This window comes from Cololabis saira, chromosome 16, assembly GCF_033807715.1.
Source record: "Cololabis saira isolate AMF1-May2022 chromosome 16, fColSai1.1, whole genome shotgun sequence".
In the NCBI taxonomy this organism is placed as follows: domain Eukaryota; kingdom Metazoa; phylum Chordata; class Actinopteri; order Beloniformes; family Belonidae; genus Cololabis; species Cololabis saira.
Genome location: NC_084602.1, coordinates 22,604,785 through 22,628,986, shown reverse-complemented (window position 1 = coordinate 22,628,986; position 24,202 = coordinate 22,604,785). Strand labels below are relative to the sequence as shown.

At 40.6% G+C, this 24,202-nt stretch overlaps 1 protein-coding gene across 3 annotated transcripts; it reads right to left on the bottom strand.

Annotated features, from left to right (window-relative positions):
• Positions 1-53: 53 nt before the first annotated feature.
• On the bottom strand, positions 54-23,045 carry rtn1a (reticulon 1a). Of its 3 annotated transcripts, XM_061744206.1 has the most exons (9): positions 22,610-23,045; positions 13,609-14,343; positions 10,611-11,297; positions 2,592-2,799; positions 2,353-2,491; positions 2,203-2,272; positions 1,817-1,863; positions 1,440-1,498; positions 54-966 (listed from the first exon to the last, which is right to left on the bottom strand). In XM_061744206.1, exons 1-9 carry the CDS (start codon positions 22,833-22,835, stop codon positions 924-926), a joined length of 2,214 nt encoding a protein of 737 aa, XP_061600190.1. In that variant the 5' UTR covers positions 22,836-23,045; the 3' UTR covers positions 54-923. The 3 variants fall into 3 exon arrangements, with proteins under 3 accessions (XP_061600190.1, XP_061600191.1, XP_061600192.1); XM_061744207.1 differs by lacking the exons at positions 10,611-11,297; positions 13,609-14,343; positions 22,610-23,045 and adding an exon at positions 7,749-8,046; XM_061744208.1 differs by lacking the exons at positions 10,611-11,297; positions 13,609-14,343; positions 22,610-23,045 and adding an exon at positions 4,524-4,610.
• Positions 23,046-24,202: the final 1,157 nt, after the last annotated feature.

Here is a 24,202-nt window from a genome sequence, read left to right as displayed (position 1 = left end):
TAGGTCTTCTTATGAATATGAACTACATCAGTAAGATGACTGAAGAAGAGGTGTTACATCAAGGTACATTTATTGTTGTTTTTTTTCTTCTTGTAATTAAATACATACTGTGAGTGCAAAGAGTTAGAGTCCAGGGTCTAAAGAACTACGGAGTATAGTTGAACATAGTACAAAGTTGGACAGTTATTCAAACAAGCTAAATATTCACCAGATACTCCTCGTCTTCATAGTAGTTGTACAACAGTACTTAAATGTGAGCGTGTGTATTGTTCCTTATGGTATACAGAAGCAAAATCCCTACAGTTACCACATCTAAGACACATTGTAAATTATTGTGCTTAAAACACCAAAAATAATATATATATATATATATATATATATATATATATATATATATATATATATATATATATATATATATATAAAAAATGGAAAACACACAGAGAAGCCCCTTCTGCTAACTCAGAAACATGAAGCAGTATTAACACTTGCAGCGGAGCATGTTTGTGGGCATTCAGCCTTTTTGTGCTAAACCGTACATTTAGTGGTAAGCACTGCAAAGCAAAAATGTTAGCATGGTCTTTTTTTCTTTTTTTTTTTAAAAACTGCACAAAAGATATCAAATATTGTTTACCCAAGGCCCGACTTCATGCACTTATTAATAAGCAACACAAAAAAAGTCTGTTTCTTTTTTTGGCTCTCAGTCGTGTACTTGTCTACCTAGAAACAGGATTATGAACATACTGTGCGACTGTGTTAGTGTTTAGACGGTTATAGATAAGGTGAAGGCTTCTCCAGAAGATGCTTTTAGAGAACACCAAGATGACAAAGCACTACGCTCCACAGATGACGAACAGGCCCTTCGGCGGTGAGCCTGTCTCTGAGCTGGACTGGACTGTCAGCCTTGCGGTGACCCGGGTAAGTTACTCCTCCTTCCTCTTGGCCCCAGGAATCTTTGCCTGAATCCTAGACAAAAATTATAGTTAGAGTCCATGTCTTTTTTTAACTCCTCATGTATTATGTTTTATATACTAAATTCAATAGTGACCTATTGAAAAGCAATTACAATTCTCCATCACTCTGAAAAATAACCAAAATCTCTGAGAGAAATTAAATTAACACAGATGGGGTTTTTTTTGTCATCATTTGCAGTATGTCATTCTGTAGCCTTTTAAGGTTTTGGCATAATGCCTGAAAAAGTGATTTTAGCTGAGCATGATCTCTGTTGATGTCATGCTCTGCACCTTCACAGCTGTACAAACACCAGGAAGCCACAGATTTAAACTGCTGTCTAGTGAGCAGCAGCTCCCGGGGGGGGGGGGGGCACAGCTCAGCTCAGCTCGGCTCAAATCCTTTAACAACACATGATGCTCTCTGTTCTTTGAAAGTAATGTGTAATAGTGAGCATTAGGAACTTCAACAGAACGGTGGTCACTTACTTTCCCACTACAGAGTTGACCTGGGTCCGTATTAATCCCACATACTGATCGATCTGTGCCTGAAAAATGAGATAAGATAAGAAATCCTTTAATAGTCCCCCAGAGGGGAAATTTCCAGATTACAGCAGCAAAGGGGATAGTGCAAAACACAAGAGGCATCAATATCACACAATAATAATAATAATAAAAAAACACTATAAACAGTATATACAATAATAATAATAATAAGAAGGAGAATAAAAATAGTAATAAATAAAAAAATACTAGTATACAAAAAGAAAGAAAGAAAAAAAAAAGTGAAATAAGGGGTGGGTTTGGGGACTTGTTTCAATTCCAAAATGGGGATGACATAATTTGCTGTAAAGTAAGATTTTTACCTGATGTTTCTCATAGACCACAGGCATGGTGAACATGGAGACCACAGCTGCAGAGGGCACAGAGTAATATTTGATAAGATAATCTGAACTAAGGTGAAAATGTGTTCAAACAGAAGCAGGTGTGTCAGCAGGATTCCAGCACACCCATCCAGAGATCTTATCGAGGGTAAATTGGAAAAATAAACAAATGCAGTAGGAAATGTCCATGGATGTGCCGTACACCTCCATTATGTCACATCCCTTCCACTTTCAACAAATACATGGGCTGTGTATGGTCTTCAGTTTTCTGATTGTTTTATAAAAGTGAATATTGGTGAGAGTTATCAGTTGTGCTTTGAAGCTGCAGATACAGTGGAATGGAGCCAGAGAAGTCGAGATGACCTCACCTAAGATGAGCAGTGTCAGGCCGTTGAAGAGCGCGCCCACGTAAGTCAGCAGCCACATCAGAACTGCAAACTAAAACACACTGGGATTTAGCCTGATGTCCCTTTCTCGCTGATGACTGAAGGTAAGCAGTTATTGAGTATGAAACAAACCTTCAAAGAGTCGACCAGATCTTGAACAAGAAACAGCCTGCGGAGCTCCTTCATACAAGTGTTGGAGTACAACAGGATTTTATCCGCATACTTAGAAATCTGGTCCTGAGATAAAGCGATTTCAATCTCCAGGTAAGCTCTGGTAAAAGAAGCACGAGATACAGAAGAAGTGAGAAACGTCTAAAGTTTTCAGTCTCGCAGATTTTTAAATGAAATAGTTATCAACTTGGTTCACTTACTTGAATGGATGCCCCTCATCGGTCTTCTGCACAGCCTGAAGGACAGACTTGTAGATCCTGAAGCTGATGGTGGCAGAGAGAGCTGCCAGGGCGAGGTATGCTCCAACACTGACCACGCTGAACTGGGTCAGGGAGAAGAGGAGCAGGAGCATGCTGCTGAACACGGCACCTGACTGCTTCACATTCCTCCAGTAGAGGAGATCAATCGCTGAGGAGCAAACACAAGGAGAAAAACCAGTTAGGACATTTGACTGGTGTTACCTGGCTTCTTAGTAGTGTGTAAGCCCGGGCGTTTTCAAAGTCATAAGGCTGCTGTGCTCTACACATCACACATTTGGGTCAAATTGCTGGAAGCTCTTGACAGCCTGGTGTCCTCGGGGAGCTGTGGCCGTCACAGGATCCAGTTTTAACCCAGCTTCTTAACCCAGCTTTTCATTAGGTTTGAAAAAGCTATGGCGCTCTAAGGTGCTGTGAAGGTGTTTCATTGAGTTTCTTATAAATAGCACAACCTTTACAGAAGAAAATAGCAGAATCTAACCTGTTGAGAAAGTATCTATTTATGTATTATGCCTAAGTGACAAATGGGGCTTTATACCTATACTGTATAGAGTGTGCTCTTTGTCAGAAGCACCTGGACTGGTCTCATGCATATACAAACACATGCAAACATTATACACCTGCACTGTGTGCTCTTAGTGTGAAGTTAATGATTGACCTGTAGTTCTGTGAAAGCAGAAGTGGAAATAGCAGCACTATCAGCAGGTCACAGATAATGGATCAAAATGACCTGACCAGACAAGCTGCTCTGGTCAGTGATAGATGACGATGCATCACTGCGCCATTAATGCAGTAAGACACTTGGGCTCCTGTGAAGTAGATCCCTCATGTAGGAATGACAGTATGCAGAATATACCACAATACTATGCCTTGAGACAGTCGTACATCTTCCTGCACTGTTTTACTGACACCGTCTTTGGGCAATGGGGCCTGTAATTCAAAGCCGCTAGGAGAGAGAAAAAGAGAAGTGATAACTGAGGATTAGCTCAGTGTACCATTACAGCTTCAGTGGGCGACGTGGTCCTCCTCTTTTAGTCGTCTGTGTCGGCTGGAAATACAGACCTGTTTCCATGAGAACTGTCAGCTGCCTTTTTCACCTCTGCTTAACCAGCTGCCTACCCACGCTACTTCTGCAACTAACACCATGACTAGGCTTAACTGTGCATCCTCTGCGACCAATGTCAGCAGATCCTCGATGTCACAGAGAAAGGAAAGAAGAGTTGGTGCATTAATGTAAAGTTTTGAACAAGTGAAGAGCAGAGAATTGCTGCTGAGGTCTCCTGGGTGCCTTGCTCTTTTCAAAGTTGTCCGCCTGCCTGCCTGCTCTAATTTTAGCTGTAGAGCTGTGAGCAGCATAGTGATGACGGCCATCTTTACTCTCCACTAAAAGACATTTGTGGATGCCTAAAAGGCCGGCTGAACCTGGATGGTCAAAGAAAAGCTGCGTCTTAATGAAACTCTGCTCACTGTGTATTAATTGTTGCCACACTGTAGAATAACACAATTACAATCTGCATTGTCTTATCAGTTACCAGCAGTGAATTAGAGTACCTATCTGCCCACCCCGGCTCCTCGTCACTATCAAATCAGAACTCTACTCATTCAGCAATAGCATCCATGTGCTACAGCTGCTGTACATGAACCACTCCCTACGGAAACCATGTGGCTATAGCTTTGAATGAAGATGCTCATAAACAGAGACAGACAGACAGGCACAGGTAGGACAGACAGCAGCCGTAACAATACCCCCCCATCTACAACACAAGAATCGGCCTTCCTCGGGAGGCATGTAGATGAGCAACGACGATTTTGTGATGAGCTGCATAAAGCAATGCAGACTTAAAAGCTTTAGCTGCAGTAGAAGCGGGTACTGACCTGCGACTCCCATGGCTGAACAGGGAAAGAGGCAGCTGCTTTATCCACAGACAAAAGCAGAGCACTGAAGGGGGAGCCCCCCCCCCACCCAGTGCAGGAGGGGAGGGAACTCAAATACACCAGCAAATCAGCATCTGCCTGAGCAGAGGGGGTGAGGGAGGGGGGACGTCTGTGGGGTGTGGTTGCCACAGAGCCGTAATGCAATCCAGCACACATACAAACACACACTGTCTTCGCTCTTTTATGCTTAGCCTGGTCCAGCTGACTGCAGTAAACACAGTCAGGCAGCGATCACAAAGAAAGAATGCAGCTCAGATTTGCATCATGACTTCATTCACTTTCAATAAATTGCGCAGACTCTAACCGCTGATCAGCTAACATGCCATGGTGCTGATCACCTCTCGGATGCAGTTACCATAGTTACCATGTTCCATTTTCTCCTCACTGCTCAGTGGGAGATGAGGAGAGGGAGGACGGGAGGGGCTAGAGATGGAGGAAAGGGGGGGGGACGACTCCTTTGGGAACCGATATTCAGTTTTCTCTGAATCTGGGGAATTAGCACATCATCCATCTAAACACCGCCACCACATTAAGCCAGCCACTCCCTTTATAAGACAATAGGTTTAGCAGCATGTCTAGGCTAAAGGCATATTAAATATTAGTGGGTTAACGCATTACAAAAAAAAATGTAACAGCATTAAACCTGATTTAAAGGCTAATACTGCTAATTACTTAAAATAACCTTCTGATGGGTGTTTTAGTTCTCTACATAATCCTGTGTTTGCTCTTAATCTTAACCTAATATACAGGTTAACCCATTAAGACCTGACACACCCTTTACAAAAAAAGCTAAACCTGAACTTCCCTTTAAAGCGGTTTCATTACAATTGAAACACAATATAAATATATAAATTGGTCACTCATCCTGAGATTAAGGAATATATGAGGCAAAACGTCAGTCCTTTTGAGCCCTCAAGTCTTAACTTGATACTAAATGTAGGATGCTAAATCATAGAGAAGGGGGGGATGCTGCCTGGATTAATTATTTTCTGTTTAAAATTTAAATCATTTTTTTACGTATGTTTTAATACCTTTGTAAAGCATTGTGAATCACCCTGTTGCTGAATTGTTATATAAATAATATTGCCTTGCCTTTGAATTGTACTTATATTCAACACACACTGAGAGAAAACATGAACAAATGATCAACACCTCTGACAGTAGTATAATTTCTCATCCACTTTTCCTGTAGGGGAACTAGTTTAGCCTGACCTAATTAAATCACCAAAGACATACTTGTGGCCTCAAACAAGCTATCAGTCAGACTGAGACAAAACACACAGATACTTGAACTAGCAGGAGTCTTTCACAGGTGTGTGCTGAGACTAAACAAGGCTTTGGTGACTGAACCCTTTAACCTACTGTCAGAGGGCTAGTTTGGATTTTTTTTTTCTTTAGCTTTAATGAGGTACTGGTTATTTACATGGTAGCAATGCTTGAATAATTCCTACTCCTAGTACCATGGGAGAAAGAAGGAAATAGCAGGAAAGCAGTTTATACCAAGACGACACAAAATGTTTTCAACTGTCCAACCATCTGTGGCAGATTTTTAAAATATCAATCTACTCTCAGCCTTGCTTGTCTTCCGAACACTTGAATGGGCATAAGATAAGTCTAGATGGATGAAGAAAAATCTGCATCATCTTATTTTAAAAACCTTGACTGATTCTTCTTTTTCTGAATTATCCTCTTGTCTGACCTTTGCTTCATAAAAACATTCATCTTTAACAATAAGTCTTCCTTAAAGATTTATAACACATTAAATATCTCAGTAGGGTTGGTAAATTAAAACCTATGTTGTTGTATATGGAAACAAAATTGTACTATTTTTCCATTGGCTCCAATTATTAAGTTGGAGACGAGTTTAACATGTTAGTTTGTTCGTTGTCAGTATCATTTTGATTGGTGCACACAGATAAGAAGGTGCCAATTAGTAGCCACTTGCTAGGTGCACTCAGGGGTGACAATGCATTTTGACTGACTACATCTTTTAGCCAACAGCATCTCTTGTTCCAAATGTAAATAAAATGGCTGTTTCAGTGAGTCGTAGCTGTATGATTTCACTTGCACTGGTCATACTTTCATGATTCAGTTTTGATAAGTTAGCATCATAGTTCGATCAGGATGTTGTATTTTGATGACAAGAGTCAGTTGTGTGCACTGCATTGGGAATGACTAAACAAAATGCCTTCAGCTGTGAGATGAGGTTCACAAACTCCAAAAGCAAAAAATAAATTAGCTCCATTTCCTCCTCAGCTGTGCTGACCATATCTTCTTCATTTGATGCATTGCCCGTGTTGTGGAAAGATCTCATCAGAGATTATGGGTAGTCAGGTTACAGAGTCGGAAACATTAACTTATTCAATGTGTAATTAATCAATGCATGTTATCAGATACTGTCAATGTTCCTGTTGTGATTCATTGACCAGATTATTTATTCCTACTGCTTATTTAAACCTAAGAGGATTGGAGGTAATCAACCATGAAATGCGTGGATGAAGAGGCGGCATTTTCTCTTAAACCCATCTCTGACAGATTTCTCTGATGGAAACTGTCACCAGGAGGATGAAAGTGGCCAGCCCTGTCTCTGCAAGGTGCCATGGCGGCATAGGGAATAGGGCTGATGTAATCAGGATGGGTGTGTCCTGGTTACCATGGAGACAGTCTGTCAGCGCCATCGGATGCTCTGACTGCCTCTTAACAAAAACAGAGCATACGCCATGCCTGAAAACCAACTCCCCTGCACAGTGCCACAGTGGGGAGGGTATCAACAATGACACATACTGGTCTAAAAAACTGGCATCCATCTTAATATGCACCCAAAACAGGTGGCACCCAGCATGCTGAACATTTTCCACCGCACCTATCGGTGTCTCCCACCCACCTCACCCCCTTTTTTTTTTCTAATGCACACACAACATGCTGAAAAGATCCCTCATAAGGGCGTGTCCATGTGAAAAAGATGCCAGTAAAAACATGTCTTTGATTCTTCAACGCTAACAAATATTATTAGATGACAAATGTGCACATGCAAGAAACGGACATGCAGCCAAGATGAGAAATTGCAGTGTCATAAATATTCAACCTACATGCAAGAATAACTGGATCTATGACAGCCACAAAACGCAGACAAAAGTAGAGTAAATCAAGGTAAACAGTCAGTACCCTGGCCCCTCCAGCTGCTCCAGGAGCATTCCTTCTTTGTCACGTCTGCAGTGGCCTGCATGCTGGTGATCAGTTATGTCCCTGTTTCGCCCTCTCCCTCTCTTTCTGTTCCTTTACGCTCTCAGTTTTCTTCTTTGTCTCGCTCTTCGGCAGAACCCGACTCACTCACTCATCCCAGAGAGACATGAACGGTCGAAAAGGATGCGGGAGAGAGGCTGAGATGACATAGAGGGAGGGAGGGAGGGAGGGAGGGAGTGGAGGTTTCCAAGGTGCTGTAGTCTCACGGAGCACAAAGACTGATGCTGTAGAACGGCACTGGCCAGAACGGAAGGAGCAGTGAAAGTGCGTACGTGTATGTCGGTGTGTTGGGGGAGGGAGCAGTGGAGGGGCACATTGTAAACTCCACGCCACCATTTCTGCTGCAGCAAATCATCCATGCAATGATTAAAAGCCTCGGGCCAAAAGAGCTTTGGCGGTGATGGTCTGAAGCTGCCTCATTGTGAGGGAAGGCTTTTATAATAAAACCACTGCAATGGGAATCGTGTGGGCACAATCAATAAAGGAGTTATGGCACATATACACATACGTGTGTGGATGCATCGTTATATGGCTGTAGCCTGCACTCTCTCCCTTTGGCGCTTCTTAACAGATTAATACTGGTGTCATGTGTGATAAACACAGAATGCACCACATCCTAAAACAGCCTAAAAAGGCTGAAAATGTCTGGATATTATGTTGCTCAGGAAAATATGGCAAATATCCAGATCCAGTAGGTTGTAGCCACAGTTCAAAACCCTGCCTTCCACTACTGTTAATTAAAAGGACTGCTTGTTTTTTTTTTTTCTTTTCATAAATTACATTGAGAGACACTGTTCATTTTAGCACAGCCCCTCTTGTATATTGGCTTCAAGATGAGTTTTTTGCTTTCTGATCTCTTCCCCTAGGCATTTGTAATTCAAACGAAGCTGCCTTGTAATTGAAAAAAACATGGTCTGATGATCAGAAATGTTAAGGGATAAGTATCTGAACACAATAGTGAGTTGATGACATTTTTAAATCCCATCAAATCTGTGGCTCGGGTCGCCTCAGTCCTCCCTCCTGCAGATCGCCACACCTCACACCTTCTGTTTACTGCAGCTCTGACAACCATCGATGCCAGCCGCATCCGAGAGGAAAGAGAGAGCTGATTTTTGAGACCCAGACTGAAAATCACTGTTGCTATGGTAACCCGTGTGGCAGTGTACTGACGGATGACATAAATATCTACTGGTCTTCAACAAAGCAGCAGTGACAAAGGTGCACTGCGCCCCCTGGTGGTTGAGAAGGAAATACACGTGACCTGCTTTTTCAAAATTTCCAGAACCTTCTCACAGTCTGAGTAAACAAAATACGATGACTGCACTAAAATGATTTTTAGTCACGAGAATTTACATTTCACCTGCTTAAACCGGCGTCTCAGTGGCATATAATGTATTTGAATAAAACCTACAGCACATGTAAAACTTTGCTTAATTAAATGCCACAGAGCAGCAAATACAAATAATATAAATACATCCCTAAATTCAAAAGCAATGTTTTTCATTGAGAAACAACAGATTCAGGAGTCTACAAAGCCTTTGAAGCAGCAGTGTGCCCTAGTTTTTGACATCACACGATTATATAAACCCACTGTTTCCAAGGATGAAGTGAACAGCCAATAGAAGTCAAAATACCCATGTCAACATCAAAATGTCCAGCTTAGACAGCATTAACCACTCACTGCTGTATGTCTGACTTATCTAACGAGAGGGTGGTGAAGAGGGATTTAAGAAGAAGAAAGCTGCCAAGATTCCATGGGAGCTTTTTCAACAATTGTAATTAATTTATTTTTTTTAATCTGCTGGATTGAGCATCTGTGTTCCAAGCTTCATGCATGAACATACGCTTGAGTAAATGCAACCTCTTTTATTGCTGCTCATATCAACCACAAGAGGGCAGCAAACAGTGACGAGCACAACAGGAGAACCTGCCTCCAGCTCATGGAGGCCCCCACTCACAGGGGGAACATCCTGCTTGTTTCATCACCAGATATGACAGTTCTTGCTTTAAACACAAATCCGCATGCAACTGATCTTTCATTTGAGGATGACACTGCAGCACACACAACACTCAGTTACACAAACTACCAGTTGTTATTTCTGCAAATCCTTTATACCAAGAAGTAGGGCTGGGCGATATATCGAGATTTTAATATATATCGATATATTTTCAAACGCGATATGGTACGAGACAATATCGTTTATATCGATTAAAAAAATAAAAATAAAAAAAAATAATAATAATTTTGATATAGCTTATTTTGTGACAAATTGACTTGAATGTTTTATTTGAGATTTGCACAAATGTTTTGTTATTTGCACAACTGTCAACCTAGGTGGAAAAGTCTGCCTGTTACTGTCTACATTGTATTAATTACACAGTGTATTTTAATTTAATTGTTATACAGGAAAGGGATATTTGTTTTATTTTATTCAAGAAGCATTTTATTCTATATATGCAGGCAGTTTATTTTTATTTCATTTGTTTTATACATTTTGATATTGTGCAGACCTCTGTTAATAAAGGAACCTGTGTGACATTTGGCACGAGGCATTGTATTAAAACTGACTGTTTTTTTTAAGGGTTTGCCTCAGAAAAAAATGAAGCTAACAGAGAAGCTATGCTATAATGCTTTGGGGGAAACCCCAATTATGGCACAGAAAAAATATCGAGATATATATCGAGTATCGCCATTCAGCTAGAAAATATCGAGATATGACTTTTGGTCCATATCGCCCAGCCCTACCAAGAAGTAAGACTAGATGAAAGAATGTCATAAATTACCTTTTTGTTTATTCAATCCCAGCACGAAGACTGATGCAGCAGGCTTTCCTAAGTCTCCTTTGCCCTCATTGGTTGGTTTGTGCACGTCATCCTGGGGGGATTTTTCTGATCGCACCTCTGGAGGCACGGCAGCAGTTGGGGGCTTAGGCTTGTTGGCACGATCTTCTTCTGTTTTCACAGGGTTCTTGGCCTTTTCAGTGATCATGGGCTCAACGGGCGCTGCTCCACTGGTGCTGCGGGGAGAGATGGAGGTGGGAACAAGAGGAGAAGGTGGGCTGACTCCCTGTTTGGGGCCACTCGCACCCTGCTCTCTCTTTGGGCTTTCTTCAGATGCAGATTCAATGAAGAGATCACTATCAAGCTCTGCCTCTCTCTCCTCCCTCAGTATGCTGTAGGCTGTGGGTGGAGCAGGGCTGCCAGCGGGGCTGAAACCACCCTTTGCAACTGGAGGATTATCAAAGGGGTTGTTAGGCTGGCTGGAAGTGCCCTTGCTTTTAGGCGGCTCTGCAAATGGGTTGCTACTGGCCTTGGGAGGCTCTTCAGACACCAGCTCGATCTCCGAGTCTTCAGACTCTGCGCTGCTGCCGTCATGCTCTCTGCTGCCAGGCTTTATGTCTGGACTGCTTTTGGAGACGGCAGGCTTCTCTGCTTCAGCCTTGAACGTGTCACCAGATGGGAATTCTTTTTCTGCTCAAAAAAGGGAGAAAAAAAATGGGCATTAGTGCTTTGATTGACATTGCAAATCCAAACACGCAGTATGCACTGCTAACACCTTGAACTTGAAAAGAAAATAATCGTAACATTGTCATCCTCATGCAAATTAATTGTTGAATTGTTTTTACTCATGTCTTATGTTTCATAATTTTTCATAGCATTATTTTTGCACCATGATGTTACAGTCTCACTTTAAAAGTACTAAACTAAAGCAGACTTTCACAAAAACTATAATGACTACCTCAATATTGTCTGTTGTCTTAACTGGCATGACTGTTTATAAAATAGCGTCTTCAACATTGGAGCCAACATGAGGCTAGAATAAACAACAGGGTTTCCACAACCATTTTTAGACTTGAGAGCAGCCCTCCAGTGTTTTTTCACGGACTGGAACAGAATGACTAAGTAAAAGCCTAATATATGGTTTGTGAGGTCACTGTGCAAAAGAGTTGTATTTACAGCGTGTGTGCCATGTATCACCTGCGTGGCGGTGTTATGTCATTTGTGTTTGTTCAGTATTGAGAGATTAAAGATGCTTAATAGTTCTTCTAACTGCAAGTTTACCAAATACAGTAAATTAATACATTTCCCTTTCACCTTAGAACTCAGGTCAGAGCTCTCTAGACTCTGGATAAACACATTTTACTACCAAAATATATCAAATACAAGATGATGTGTTTTCATTTAGAAACTTCTCATATGAAAGATTCACCTTGAACAGATATTTCAGACAACAAATACGAAGTCATGATAAAACCTTATACCTTCTACTGAACATTAACTTCACTGATGACATCTGCATACTTTTCTTGTCGGTATGTCTTTATTATTGTCTCTCTTTTCTGAAATCTCAGACCTCTAGCTGATCGAGGCAGATGGCTGCCCTTCGTGAATCTTGTATCGAAATGAATATTCAGTGCAATCGATGGGTTCCTTAGAGAGGTGAACTTTTATGAACTAGCATTTGATGAAATCTGACATTTGAATTCAACTACAATTAAATAGATTATGATATGGAATGAATTGGAATTAATCACTTTAAACATGAATTACAAAGAATTGGACTGAATTAGAATTTAATTTGAATTTAAGAGATTATGTTAAACTTTTCATACTTTCCGTGTAAAGTGAGTTAAAATTACTTTATGACTTGCTGCTACATAAGTAAAGTAATTAGAATTTAACCGAACTGACACCTTGCTTTACTTTTAAATAAAAAAAATGAATGCAGAGCTCTTTTTGACAGCATATTACTGATAATAACATTATTAAACTTTAATTTGAGGTCTTGTCTATCTCTGCTACTACCAATATTCAGGAAGTTGAGGGATAAAAATGAGCGATACACACTGACTGGTGTCAGTTTCAGAATCACAAAATCGTCAATGCTCTGAGCACTCTGAAATGTACTTTCTGAGGAAGTTTAGATCATTTCAAATAGAACTGATACATGCATTTACTTGAATAATAGCTGTGTATATTTGGCTAGTGTCCAGCACATTAAAGTGTGAATGAGATGGATTGCAATAGCAACACCAAAGCAATTAATTAAAGAAATAACACATTTTTAATTTTCTTTACTACATTTACTTTCTAAAGATCAAATAACCTACATGTTATGACCTTATTTTGTGTCACTGATACACACACCTCTTGCTTTGATGTCCCCTTAATGAAATTTCCAGCAGATTTCCTCTACCACAATGCGTGGAAATATAGTATTACATGACACTTCTTCCCTCTGGCAGGAGGCTGCGGTCCATCAGGCCACAAAAACAGTTTTTTCCCGTCTGCAGCTGTCCTCATCAACAAGGCCCCCCCCATCCCACTCTACGTTACATTAACGTAAAAATTCCAATCCTGTAACTTTTGCACAGACTCATATCCGGCACTTTACAAACCTCATTCTACATTTCTGTCTATACTTTTTACCTATCCTAAGTTCCTAAGTCACTTTTGTACAGACTCACCCGGCACTTTAAAACCTCATTTTGTACATTTCCGGTCTACATTTTATTTTACTGTTTATACTTTTTATTGTTTATACATTTAATTTAATTTTATCTCGTACATATTGCTTTTATAATTGTATTGTGTTGCACCAATCACCATAACAAATTCCTCGTGTGAAAACTTGGCAATAAACCCTTTTCTGATTCTGATTCTGACACTACATACTTTCATATAGAAAGATTTTTATACATATTGACATTTTCCTGCACATTGCCTCTCAAGTATTTGAACATCTGCCAGCGGTTTATGGGTGTGTTTGTGCTGTGCCTACGTGTTGGTGAAGCATTTGGAGTGGAGGCTGGGCTGTCATCCTCTGGCTCTGATAGTGTCACCGTGGGAACCCCCTGTAAGCCAACACTGAGGACACTTTCACGTTCAGATGTGCTGACCGCAGGATCAGGATATTTTTGCAGCTCAACCTTGGGAGCTGGAGGCTGGGACTCGGTCAGGGTGATCTTCACAGGGCTGGCCGTCTGGGGGGTGCCACCCAGGTTATGGAAGGAGCGGTAGTCAGTCAGGTCCTCATCAGATGGTTCCTCCACATAAGGGAAAGAGTGAGAGTCCAGTGCTGGACCTAGATTTTCTCCCTCCTCCTCCTCCTCTTCATCTCTTCCATGGTTTTTATCCATGTACCCGCCCAATAAGTCATGACTAGCTGGGCTTTTGTCCACCATGCTGGACAGGACCCCCTGGTGCTGGTCATGCTGCTCTTCCCCGTGGCTGATATCCATGTAGTTGTATGATTCTGTCTTGTCTGAGCCCAGCAGGGGTTTTGGCATGTCATCCATTGGGTTAGAAGTCATCTTGGTGTTGGAGCTGAAGCTGTACGGGTCGCTTGAGAATTGATCCAAGGGAGACGGGCCAGAAGAGTGGCTGAAAGGCTTCAGGTCATCAGACAGGTAAGAGGATTCCCGTTCAGCTGTGAAGCTCTGATTGGACAGCAGCGAAGTGTAGACATCACCATCGTCATTCATGGGTTTGTTAAACAATCCAGACCTGGACTCATCTGCAAATACAAACAAAAAGAGGCATTGGAACTCTTTAGGGGACAGCTAAGGAAGAATGCAGCATTCTCTTGCCGTACAGTTGAATTAAACCAGCCTGTGCCTGAACACTTTTAGATTAATGAAAACATCCAGTCAAACAAAGCTACACTTCTAGTGAGGGGGGATGCGTCACTGTGACAGCAGCATATTCTAACTGGGTGTCTGTGCAGAACAGTGAAGATGAGGACAGAGAAGGTAATTGTACCCGATGACGGACAAAGGAGGACTGTTCAGAACCCCCCAAAAATCCACAGAGGCACAAATAAAGTCTCCTTTAAACCGTACAAGCACAGGGCTGCCTGCAGTTACATCTCACATGCATAAAACAGGAATACAATACTTTATATCATAATTTAATCCAAAATGTAATTTAAAACAGTACAAAAACAACTGTTAAAAACTGAGCTCAATTAAAAAAAGTTAGCACAGGGACATGTTTACCATTTACAAACCTCTGTGACTCCTTTGGGGGCTAAAGAGACCAGTGTTTTTACATTTTAGCATCATAAAAGACTTCAGCTATTCAACAGTTCGAGACCTTCTTTGTCATATGGTTCTCTTCTAGATGTGAGTCAGTGGGTGACAAGTCACACGGTGGACAAAGAAGTTAAATAGCCAAGATTACTATTACTAAAGAGCTATGTTGTTGTAATGCATAGGATGTAGTTTGGAATTGAGTTCTTAAAATAAGTATGAAAAGACATCATCTGGATGGAATAATGTTACTTTCAAATCTTTTGTATATTGTTAGGCATTCACAGATGCCCACGTTAGCCATCCCATGTGGACTAAAGCACCCATACCATCACAGATGCTTTTGAAGTGTGTGCTGATAACGAGCCAGATGGCTCCCTCCTCTTTAGTCTGGCGAACACGGCCTCCATTTTTGAAAAATAAATTAATAAATAAAGCATTTTACATTTTTAATCATCAGACTACAGGACAGTTTTCTACTTCACCCCAGTACAATTTAAATGTAATTTCTGATCTCTTTTGAATTTTTTTTTTTATTTCTTGAGTCTGACTTGCATGTGTCAATGCAGCACTGAACTGCTCACTGATGATTGTTTTCAGAAATGCTTTACCACCCAAGGATCTGACAATCACGGCCAATCATAATTTGTTTGCTGCTTTGTGTGAGATTTTCACAGTAAGCTGTTTGAACGATTTCCCCACAGTCGACAACTTCTCTCTCTTATATTGGTTGGTGTTTATCTGTGTGTAAGATGACATTTCACTGAATAATCTGGTCCCATTCTGTAAGAAAATGTGAAAGTATTCACGTTACATACAATATAAATTATAAAACAGTAAGAGATTGTTGTAACATTATTCATATTTGCTGTTTTGATATCCAACTCCATCAATAGGGAAACATTCTTCATCCATATTTGAACATAAAATGAAATTAACACAAATAATAACAGCACACATACAAATACACACGACACAAGATGTGATGTTAACAGATTCTGTTGTGTTGTTTACAAGTCACAGTTTATACATCCACAAACTGAGCTCCTCCTCCTCCTGCTCTCCAGTCCTGCTTCTCTGGGCAGCGGTTGCTGCTATAAATAGGCCGAGTCCAGCTGCTGGGCTGGATGAAGGGGGGAAGAGTTAAAATAGCGACCTTAGGGTTAGCTCTGGAGAATGCAGACTGAGTGACACAAGGCTCGACTCGTCAGGACATCCTGCTCCTCCTTGTGCTTCCTTTCAAAAGGCCCACCACTCTCCCCTTCCGCTGTCCTTTCAATTGCTGCTTTCTCAGTCATTAACAATACATCATACCGCAGTAGTGAGGCATAAACATTACACACCCATACTAGGGGAGGGGTGGCCGAATACGCACAACAAGCAACAAAGGCCAAGAGATTATCTCAATCCAATTGTCTTTTGTTTTCTGTTAAACATGCTAACATTACTATATCTGAAGTTCCTGTAAACAGTATGTGAAACATTGTTGATCAGAACTCAGTCCAGTGACACAAATGCCCTGAGAGTACCAAATTTAACTAATGTATAATCCTCTTAAAATACTACCATGGGATAAATACTTTAGGTCCCATCAGTCATCACCCAGTGGCAACCTATCGCAACTCTTGATTTCCCGTATAAATAAATACTTTGCACTGGGAAGCACTGAAAGCCTCTACAAACCGAAAGGAAGATTGCTTTTAATCCATTTGACCCTAGGTAAAACCCCATCTCTCTTCGTCAAATCCATCTAGATCAACACACCAGCAGTTGCATAAGCATCTTCAGCAACTGAGAGCCCGGATGCATGTTGGTATCCCCTCGTAAAAGCAGGCATTCTGAGCTGTTATTTGACAAACTTGTTGGCGATTGAGGTCATTTTGAATCTGCTGATAGGACATAGCACCCAGACGCTGGAAAAACCCACAAGGCTGAAACAAATGCTTCACTGCGGTTGGACGGGATTGGGCTTGACAACAGAGGAATTCCCAGCTAACACTGTGGCCAGACAACATATTCATGCCAATGAAAGGATGGGGCAGCTAGATAAATAAGTCCTGGTGGATGTGCTGTGAAGTAAGAGTCCTTTTGTTGTCCTCCGTGCACCCAATGTAGTCCTGAACCTAATGCAGGCTGACAATCTGTACTACGCCATGGCTCGGGCTCCTAATTATCAGAGAACAGACAAAAGCAGAGTACATATTATATAGGAACGGCTGGAGTTGTCAAATGGATATATTAAGTCTTATCTTTAAGTAACTGACCCATATAATTGTGAACAATAGAATATAATAGAGTAAAAATAATTGAGGAGATTCTTTTTTTTTTCCTCACAAAAGCTATGTGTGAAAGTCTGACGTATAATTTAACCTCACTTCTTCTGGCCAGAGATTCAGCATTTAGACTGAAGAGATGATGTTGGTGCCACAACTGACCAAAGCCTGCCATGTTATAGCATTTCCTGGAAGCATCTGTGAAACTCCAGCCCTGTAACGATTCCATTACTGCATCTAAACCCGATCAGCTGTGGTGTTATCTTTCAGGAGTCCTCTTTCACAGCATGACCTTGTGAAAAACAATCCATCAAGACGCTTACTTTTCTTTCAAAGCCATCTTTGCGTTTCATGTAAATGCTGATGGTCAATTTAGAGCTCTGGTCTGTGTGTTTTTTTTGTTTGTTTTTTTTTTGCAGGTTTTGTATCTATTACCAGATGAAGTGAATTAAATTTAACACTGATAAAAATGTGTGCTGTCCCACGTGACGATGGATAAAATGTTTGCCGTGGTACAGTTCTAAAAATGAACTCATTAGTTATCTAAATGACATGAAAAAAGTAACACCTTTGTAAACTAAATGTTTCTTCACATTAATAAAACTAATTTCAAAAGGAAATGTTTGTTATTTTCTATAAAGACAACTTAAATGCACCTCACTATGGTAGATTATTCTACCAGCTATAAAGGCAACGTAACTTGGAAGCAGCAAAGACTGTTTAATGTTCACAGGCCCATAGTAGGTATTTGTTCACTACGGTGTTCATGGCAGCGCTGCAAAGACAAGTGAAGAGGTGCTTTGTTGCCTGCCTGCAGTTCCCAGCTGTTTGATGATCACATGGACAAGACAGAATGCTATTGGGAAGATTTGTAGTTAAAAACAAACAAAAGAATCATATTAAATGAGAAGTGTTCCTTGATGAAAGAAACAAAAACACCGAAACAAAAACCAAAGACCTTTATCCCATCTGTGAAGCATGTGGCGGTATCTTCATGGTTTGGGTTTGTATAAAAAACTAAATCTTCAAAGAACTACTACTCCTACTACTACTTCTACTCCTAAGAACACAAAAAGAAAATAAAACCGTTTTTTTTGGAATAGCTAAATCAGCATCTCTTACATAATTCAGGCAAAATGTTTTTGAAAGTTCAGTTACCAACATCCTGGGAGTTTGAGTGGTTATATACAGAGGAATTAGTTAAAATTATTTTAAAATAACTTACAGGACTAATTAACAGAAAGGGGAAGTGTAACGTTGCAGTTCATTTGCAGATATATGTAATGCTGAATAATTTAACAACCAAGACTAATATTTATTTTTTTATTTGGAAGTCTATATTTTCTTTACATATTTGCACAAAATATATGTTTTAGGTCGCATTTATATCGAAATCAAGAAAAGTCTTTACAGGGAGGCGTTCAAGAACCACTGAAGGAGGGGTGATATTTGATTTTTAGACTGAGCCCCACATTAACATATATTCCTCTTCATAACTTCATTGCTTGAAAAGCTTTAGTTATAACAATCAATAGCCCATTGATTCCAATACTTACAGTTGACAGTTATTTTAACACGAATCACTAATCATCCTACTTTAATGCTGGTAAAGTTGAAGAAAATCTGAAGCACAATTCCCGCCTATACAGAGGTGGAACAAAAACTACCAGAAGAAGTCGATGGAAGTACAGCTGTGCTGAGAGAGTCAAGTCTTCTGCCGTATTGATCACCTTTTTCTCGCTTGGACAGAGCTTAACGGAAGAATACAGAGGATGTGCATCTGAGTGTCTGCAATCTGCCTGCTTTTAGCCAAGCCTGTCAAACAGTTAATAATGTCAATCATCTTTCACTTTACACACAGAATTTGTCATTAAAAACTGCAGATGCAGGAGGACAATGGAGGCAATAAATGAAGGTGAGCAATGTAATTTCTATAGTAAGCGCCTTTGCAGATAGCTCTAATCCCATGAGGTGTTGTGCATTAGTCTGCTCAGGGATTACTTTGAGACCACAGTATAAAGAACTAGACGTAAACATAGCGTCATGTTTCACATGATGGCTTTTAAATGTTTTCAGGGTAAACACAGGGGACCAACCCTCCATCCATTTTCTGAACCCATTTCACACTGTCCAGGGTCTTGGGGGTACTGAACCCTGGCCCAGCTGTTATTAGCAGAGATATGGGAAGCAACATCACACGTCATCACAGGCCAAACACAGACAAACAAGACAAACAACAACCTAAGAGCACACATACTTTACCCCAAGAGTATCTGGAGAACACTCATACAAGCATGAGGCATGTGATCAAAAATACTTAAGAAATTGTAACTTAATAACATAGTTTCAACAAGGATTCTGTAACTTAGACTATTCTGGCTGGACAATTTGCTTAATTCAGAACAGCAAACATCAAATGGACATCCTTAGGGGTCCACAGCAGACCCTTAAATGCCTTTTACTGAGGAACATGTCAATCTGAAGTTTCTTGTATATGAAAGTTTTTGCCAGCAGTCTGTCTACGCGGCGGCCTTCTCATCATAACCTCACCCTTTTCCCATTAACCTACCCTACCCTCCCCTCCTCCTCCTCCTCCTCCTTCTCCTCCCCCTTGTATTATCTTGCATCTTTATCATCTCCTTTGAAAAAAGCATGCACTGTTTGCTCCCCCTGGGAACAGACACACACAGCTCTCACCAGCTGAAGGCACAAATGCACTGCGCTGGCTTATACTGTCCAAAACCGTCCACTAAGTGCTTTCTCTCTCTAAAAGATATAGGAGAAAAAAAAACAAACCCCAGCCAGACATTCAGTCTGCTGTCTCATCCTTGTCACTGAGGACATGCTGAAACAGAGGCTCGGCCCTAATCTACCTTTCACACACTGGATGTTGGGGGATTGATTCTCCTGACTAATGCACTTTGTCAAGACATTTTAACCTTACCAGCAGTACACTAGAACTGTTTATTCAGAGCTTGATGGAAAAGGAGGGATGCCACAAAGCATTACCACTGTGTATATGCAATAATCAATGTTTCCTTTTTAAGGGACTGAATATTAGACATCTACTACACTAACTCAACCAGAATGTTTTCACAGCACATCAGTCCTGGTATGATGCAGCACTTTCTATTACATTTGTCAGTCTTTTCACTCGTGTGCCTCGTGCACCTGATATTGGACGGGAAACTTAAGACACAAAAAAGGGTTTACTGTCCTGTACTGTCTGAGAGCCAAAGATAATGTTCCGTCTGTCCTGTGGTAATTTAATGCAGCTGAGATCAGCATATTCAGGGTCTGTCATTGCTGTAAACAAGAGTTGAGATGAGAATGGATTGATTACTAATGAAGACGAATATAATATTCTCTTTTAGGAAGCAAAACAAAATGCGTGTGTGTGCTATTTTTGTGTGTACACCTACTCAGCTCGTCTGCCAGACTGTTATGAAAGTGTAACACTTGTTTTGTTTACCGTTTCATGCAAGTGAAGATGAGTGGCACAGTTTTACGATTCCAAATAGCACGTATTTCCACACATTAGGTTAAAAGCATATTAGTGTATTTTTCTCTCTTGAGTATTGAGATTGGAACTTCAACATTCTTCTTTTAAGACAAATTATGTGCCCTCAAAAGATCCAAATCCATTTTTAATCGATTCAGTAATGTTTTACAGTGCGCGCAGATGTTTCGTTTCCTTGTTGGGATCAGCAGCAGCATGCAAAATGATAACGGGTCTGAGCAGCCAAGAGAGGGAGGAAACTGGGCAGCATCTTTTTTTTTTCTTTTTCCCTCTCATGAATTTTTCAGTGAATTTGTGAATAAAAGTGCAGGGCTCTAGTCATGTTCACTAGGCAAATAGAGAACCAAGTCACTTCAGGATTAAAAATAGCAGCATGACTGGATCTGTGCTGTGGAGGGTAAGGGACTTTGAACCCAAGTATACATTATACCTCAGCGAGAGTGGTCATAGTCTCTATCATGCATTCCACATTTTACAAGACTAATTCATTAGGTTGATGATGTAATTCTATTTCTCTCTTTTGTTTCCTCTTTTTGTCAATATAATGGAGGATAACGTTTTCTATCTAATCACTATCTTAATAAGTAGGGCGCTGTAAATTATTTATATTGCTCCATCGTAAAAAACAGCAGGCTTTTATAAATATACCTGCTTATGCACTGGAACCACTTATTTATTTTTGCCACATGCACAGCCTAAAAACAAGGGTGTCGCCACAAAAGTTATAGGCTACCAGTAAATGCCGATATAACATTCACAGTTTTGCAGCCTGCCTTGTGATTACTATTGGCAAGGCAAGGGAAGGCAAGTTTATTTGTATAGCACAATTCAACACAAGATAATTCAAAGTGCTTTACATCGACATTAAAAGCAGCAAGACATAATTAGACAGTAAATAACAAATAAAATGAAATAAAATTATGAGAAAAGAAGGTAAAATAATAAAAAGCACATGTTGCTGATTTAAGAGTACGCTTAAATAACAAATAAATGAAATAAAATGATAAGAAAAGAGGTAAAATGGACGACTGGATTGGGATCATCTACGAGATCTATGTTATGGAGAAGATCTCTTCCTCCCTCAAGGTTGAGAAAGAAAACTTTTATAAGATCTGGTCCAAATGGACTGAGTATGTGAAACCAATCACATCCGATTTCACGTGAACTATTTTTTTATGTGATGTAATGACTGTAAACATGGGTGCGCTCCCTGGTTTTTATTTTTATTTTCTTTATTTTTTATTTTAATTTTTTTATTTTTAATCTTTCTGTTAGTGTTTTCAATTACTGTTCATAAAAAATGCCTGGAGGACAGTAGGGACAGAATCATTTAAGTTTAAAGATTGAATGCATAAATGTGTAAGATGGAATACTGCTGTTCTAAATAAAAAGAGAAAAGAAAAGAGGTAAAATAATAATAATAAGCACAAGTTGTTAAAAATAAGGGCAGTAGAGTACAGCAGGTAGTATTTAATTTAAGAGTACACTTGAGTAAACAGTAATGTTTTTAGGCCTGATTTAAAGGAGCTGACAGTTGGAGCAGACCTCAGCTCTACAGGATTGCATCTCATCTTTAATCCCGAGTTTCCTTAAACTACGAGAGAAGTGTCAAATAAAGTGGGTGCCAAATCATCTTAATTCCCTCTCCCAGTTTTACTGAACTTCCTTTTAATGGACCATTAAGGACCACTGTTCCCTGCAGCATCACTGTTGTGGTCGTCCATTTCCAGTGAAGGTCGGTGTGTGGCTGCTGTCTGTGTTTCTGGTTTTAAAGCCCAGCAGAAGTTTGAACTTGGCCTGCAGACGGACCAGCAGGCCAGCCTGTGTCGTAATCCGTGACAAACGCGCTCGATTTAAACCGTTGTGTGTCGATGGCTTGTTATTTTATGATTGTATTCCAAGAACTCGTGTGCACTAGGGTCGATATTAAGATTTAAACGAGATAAGTGCAAGGTTTACCTGTAGATGCAGTTTCCATAGCAACGGGAGGCCTTTTCCCGTCGTCCGGCTGCAAATGGAGAAATTGTTGATCCAGGTCGCTGGCTGCGTCTCCGCCTCTCGGCTTCACTTCTTCACGAAACTCATCAAAACGGGTCGGCGTGCTCCCAAACAGGCCGTTCCTCTCGTAGTCATCCCCGAACCACTTCCCCTCCGAGCCTAAGTCCTCGCCGGGTTGAGCAGACATGCTTTTGCTCCCTGTTTTCTCGGGACAAACGATGTGACTGCAAGGGCTTTTTCTCCTCCTCGGAAAGAGCGCTGACGCGGTTTCGCGTTGGGATGGATAGAAAACAGAAACAGTGCAGCTCTTGGCTGGTTAACGTCAGCTGAGCCTGGGGTTTGTGGAGACTCTACGGGCGAGGCTGTCCGGGTTGTGAACAAGAGGAGAGAGGAGTGAGGTTGATTGTTTTAGTTCACTGATCCAGGACTGACGTCATGGAGCTAAATTATGCTTCCGCGTTAAATCGACGCAGAGCCTACGCCGTAGGGTACGCGGCGACGCGCAACATACGGCGTAGGCTCTGCGTTGGTGTAACGTGGGACCATAAATCAGCCTATAGTGTCCGCCAGACGCCACTTTATTTGGGACATATATGACCAAGAAGTGTTTTTCAGATTACAAATTACGTAAAGTATTTAGCAGCAACAGAATCAACGATCAAAATCATCTTTATTTTTAAAGAATAAAATACCACGGTAATTAAATTAACGAGACGGTGTCCCAAAGAGACATACGGCCTTTGACATTTTAAAATCTTAAAAAAAAAAAACAGAACAGCATTACATTTTTTTAAATCATTTTTTAATTTCAATTTTTATTATTTTTTATAGAAAATGCTCATGAGTCGAATTTCCAGAGAAATGCAAGATTAGAAAACAGTTGCCATGCGGCGCCCTCATCTGGCAGCTCGAAGTATCTCAGTATCTCATCATTAATGCTGCGTTCCATTTGTCCTCGGAAATGGGGATTTCCCTTTTCCCACTTGGATTTTTCAACTGGAACGCCCCTCGAAGTGGGATTTCCCACTGGGATAGTGGGAGAGTCTTCACCACCCCCGAGTTCACATTCCAAGATGGCTGCCCCGGTTGTAAACAGTAGAAGAGAGCTCTGTAAAAATTCGTAGCACTTCATTCTAGTTTTGGTCACACTAAATCAGTCGTATACAAGTATTGTTCGGCATATATATGCTGATATAGTGTAATTTACATTTTTCATGTGGTATATGCGAACTACAAACTTGTTTACCTACTTTGTAACTGGAACGCTGATAACTCGGCTGTGACGCCATTCCCAGTTCCGAGTTCCGACTTCCGAGGTAAATGGAACGCAGCATAAGGTTTCCGCCCGTCTCCATAGCAACCAAACATTCGTGCCTAGATACTTCCAACTAACGTTAACCAATGTTCCTCCTTCGTTATGGATAAAACTATTCATTTTGTTTGGTATTTAAGATTAAATTGAGATAATCAAGACAAACAAGTTAGGTTAGTTATAAAATAGGCGACTAGTTAGTATTTTCGGAAGAACTGCGATATTCATTACTTTTTTCTGAC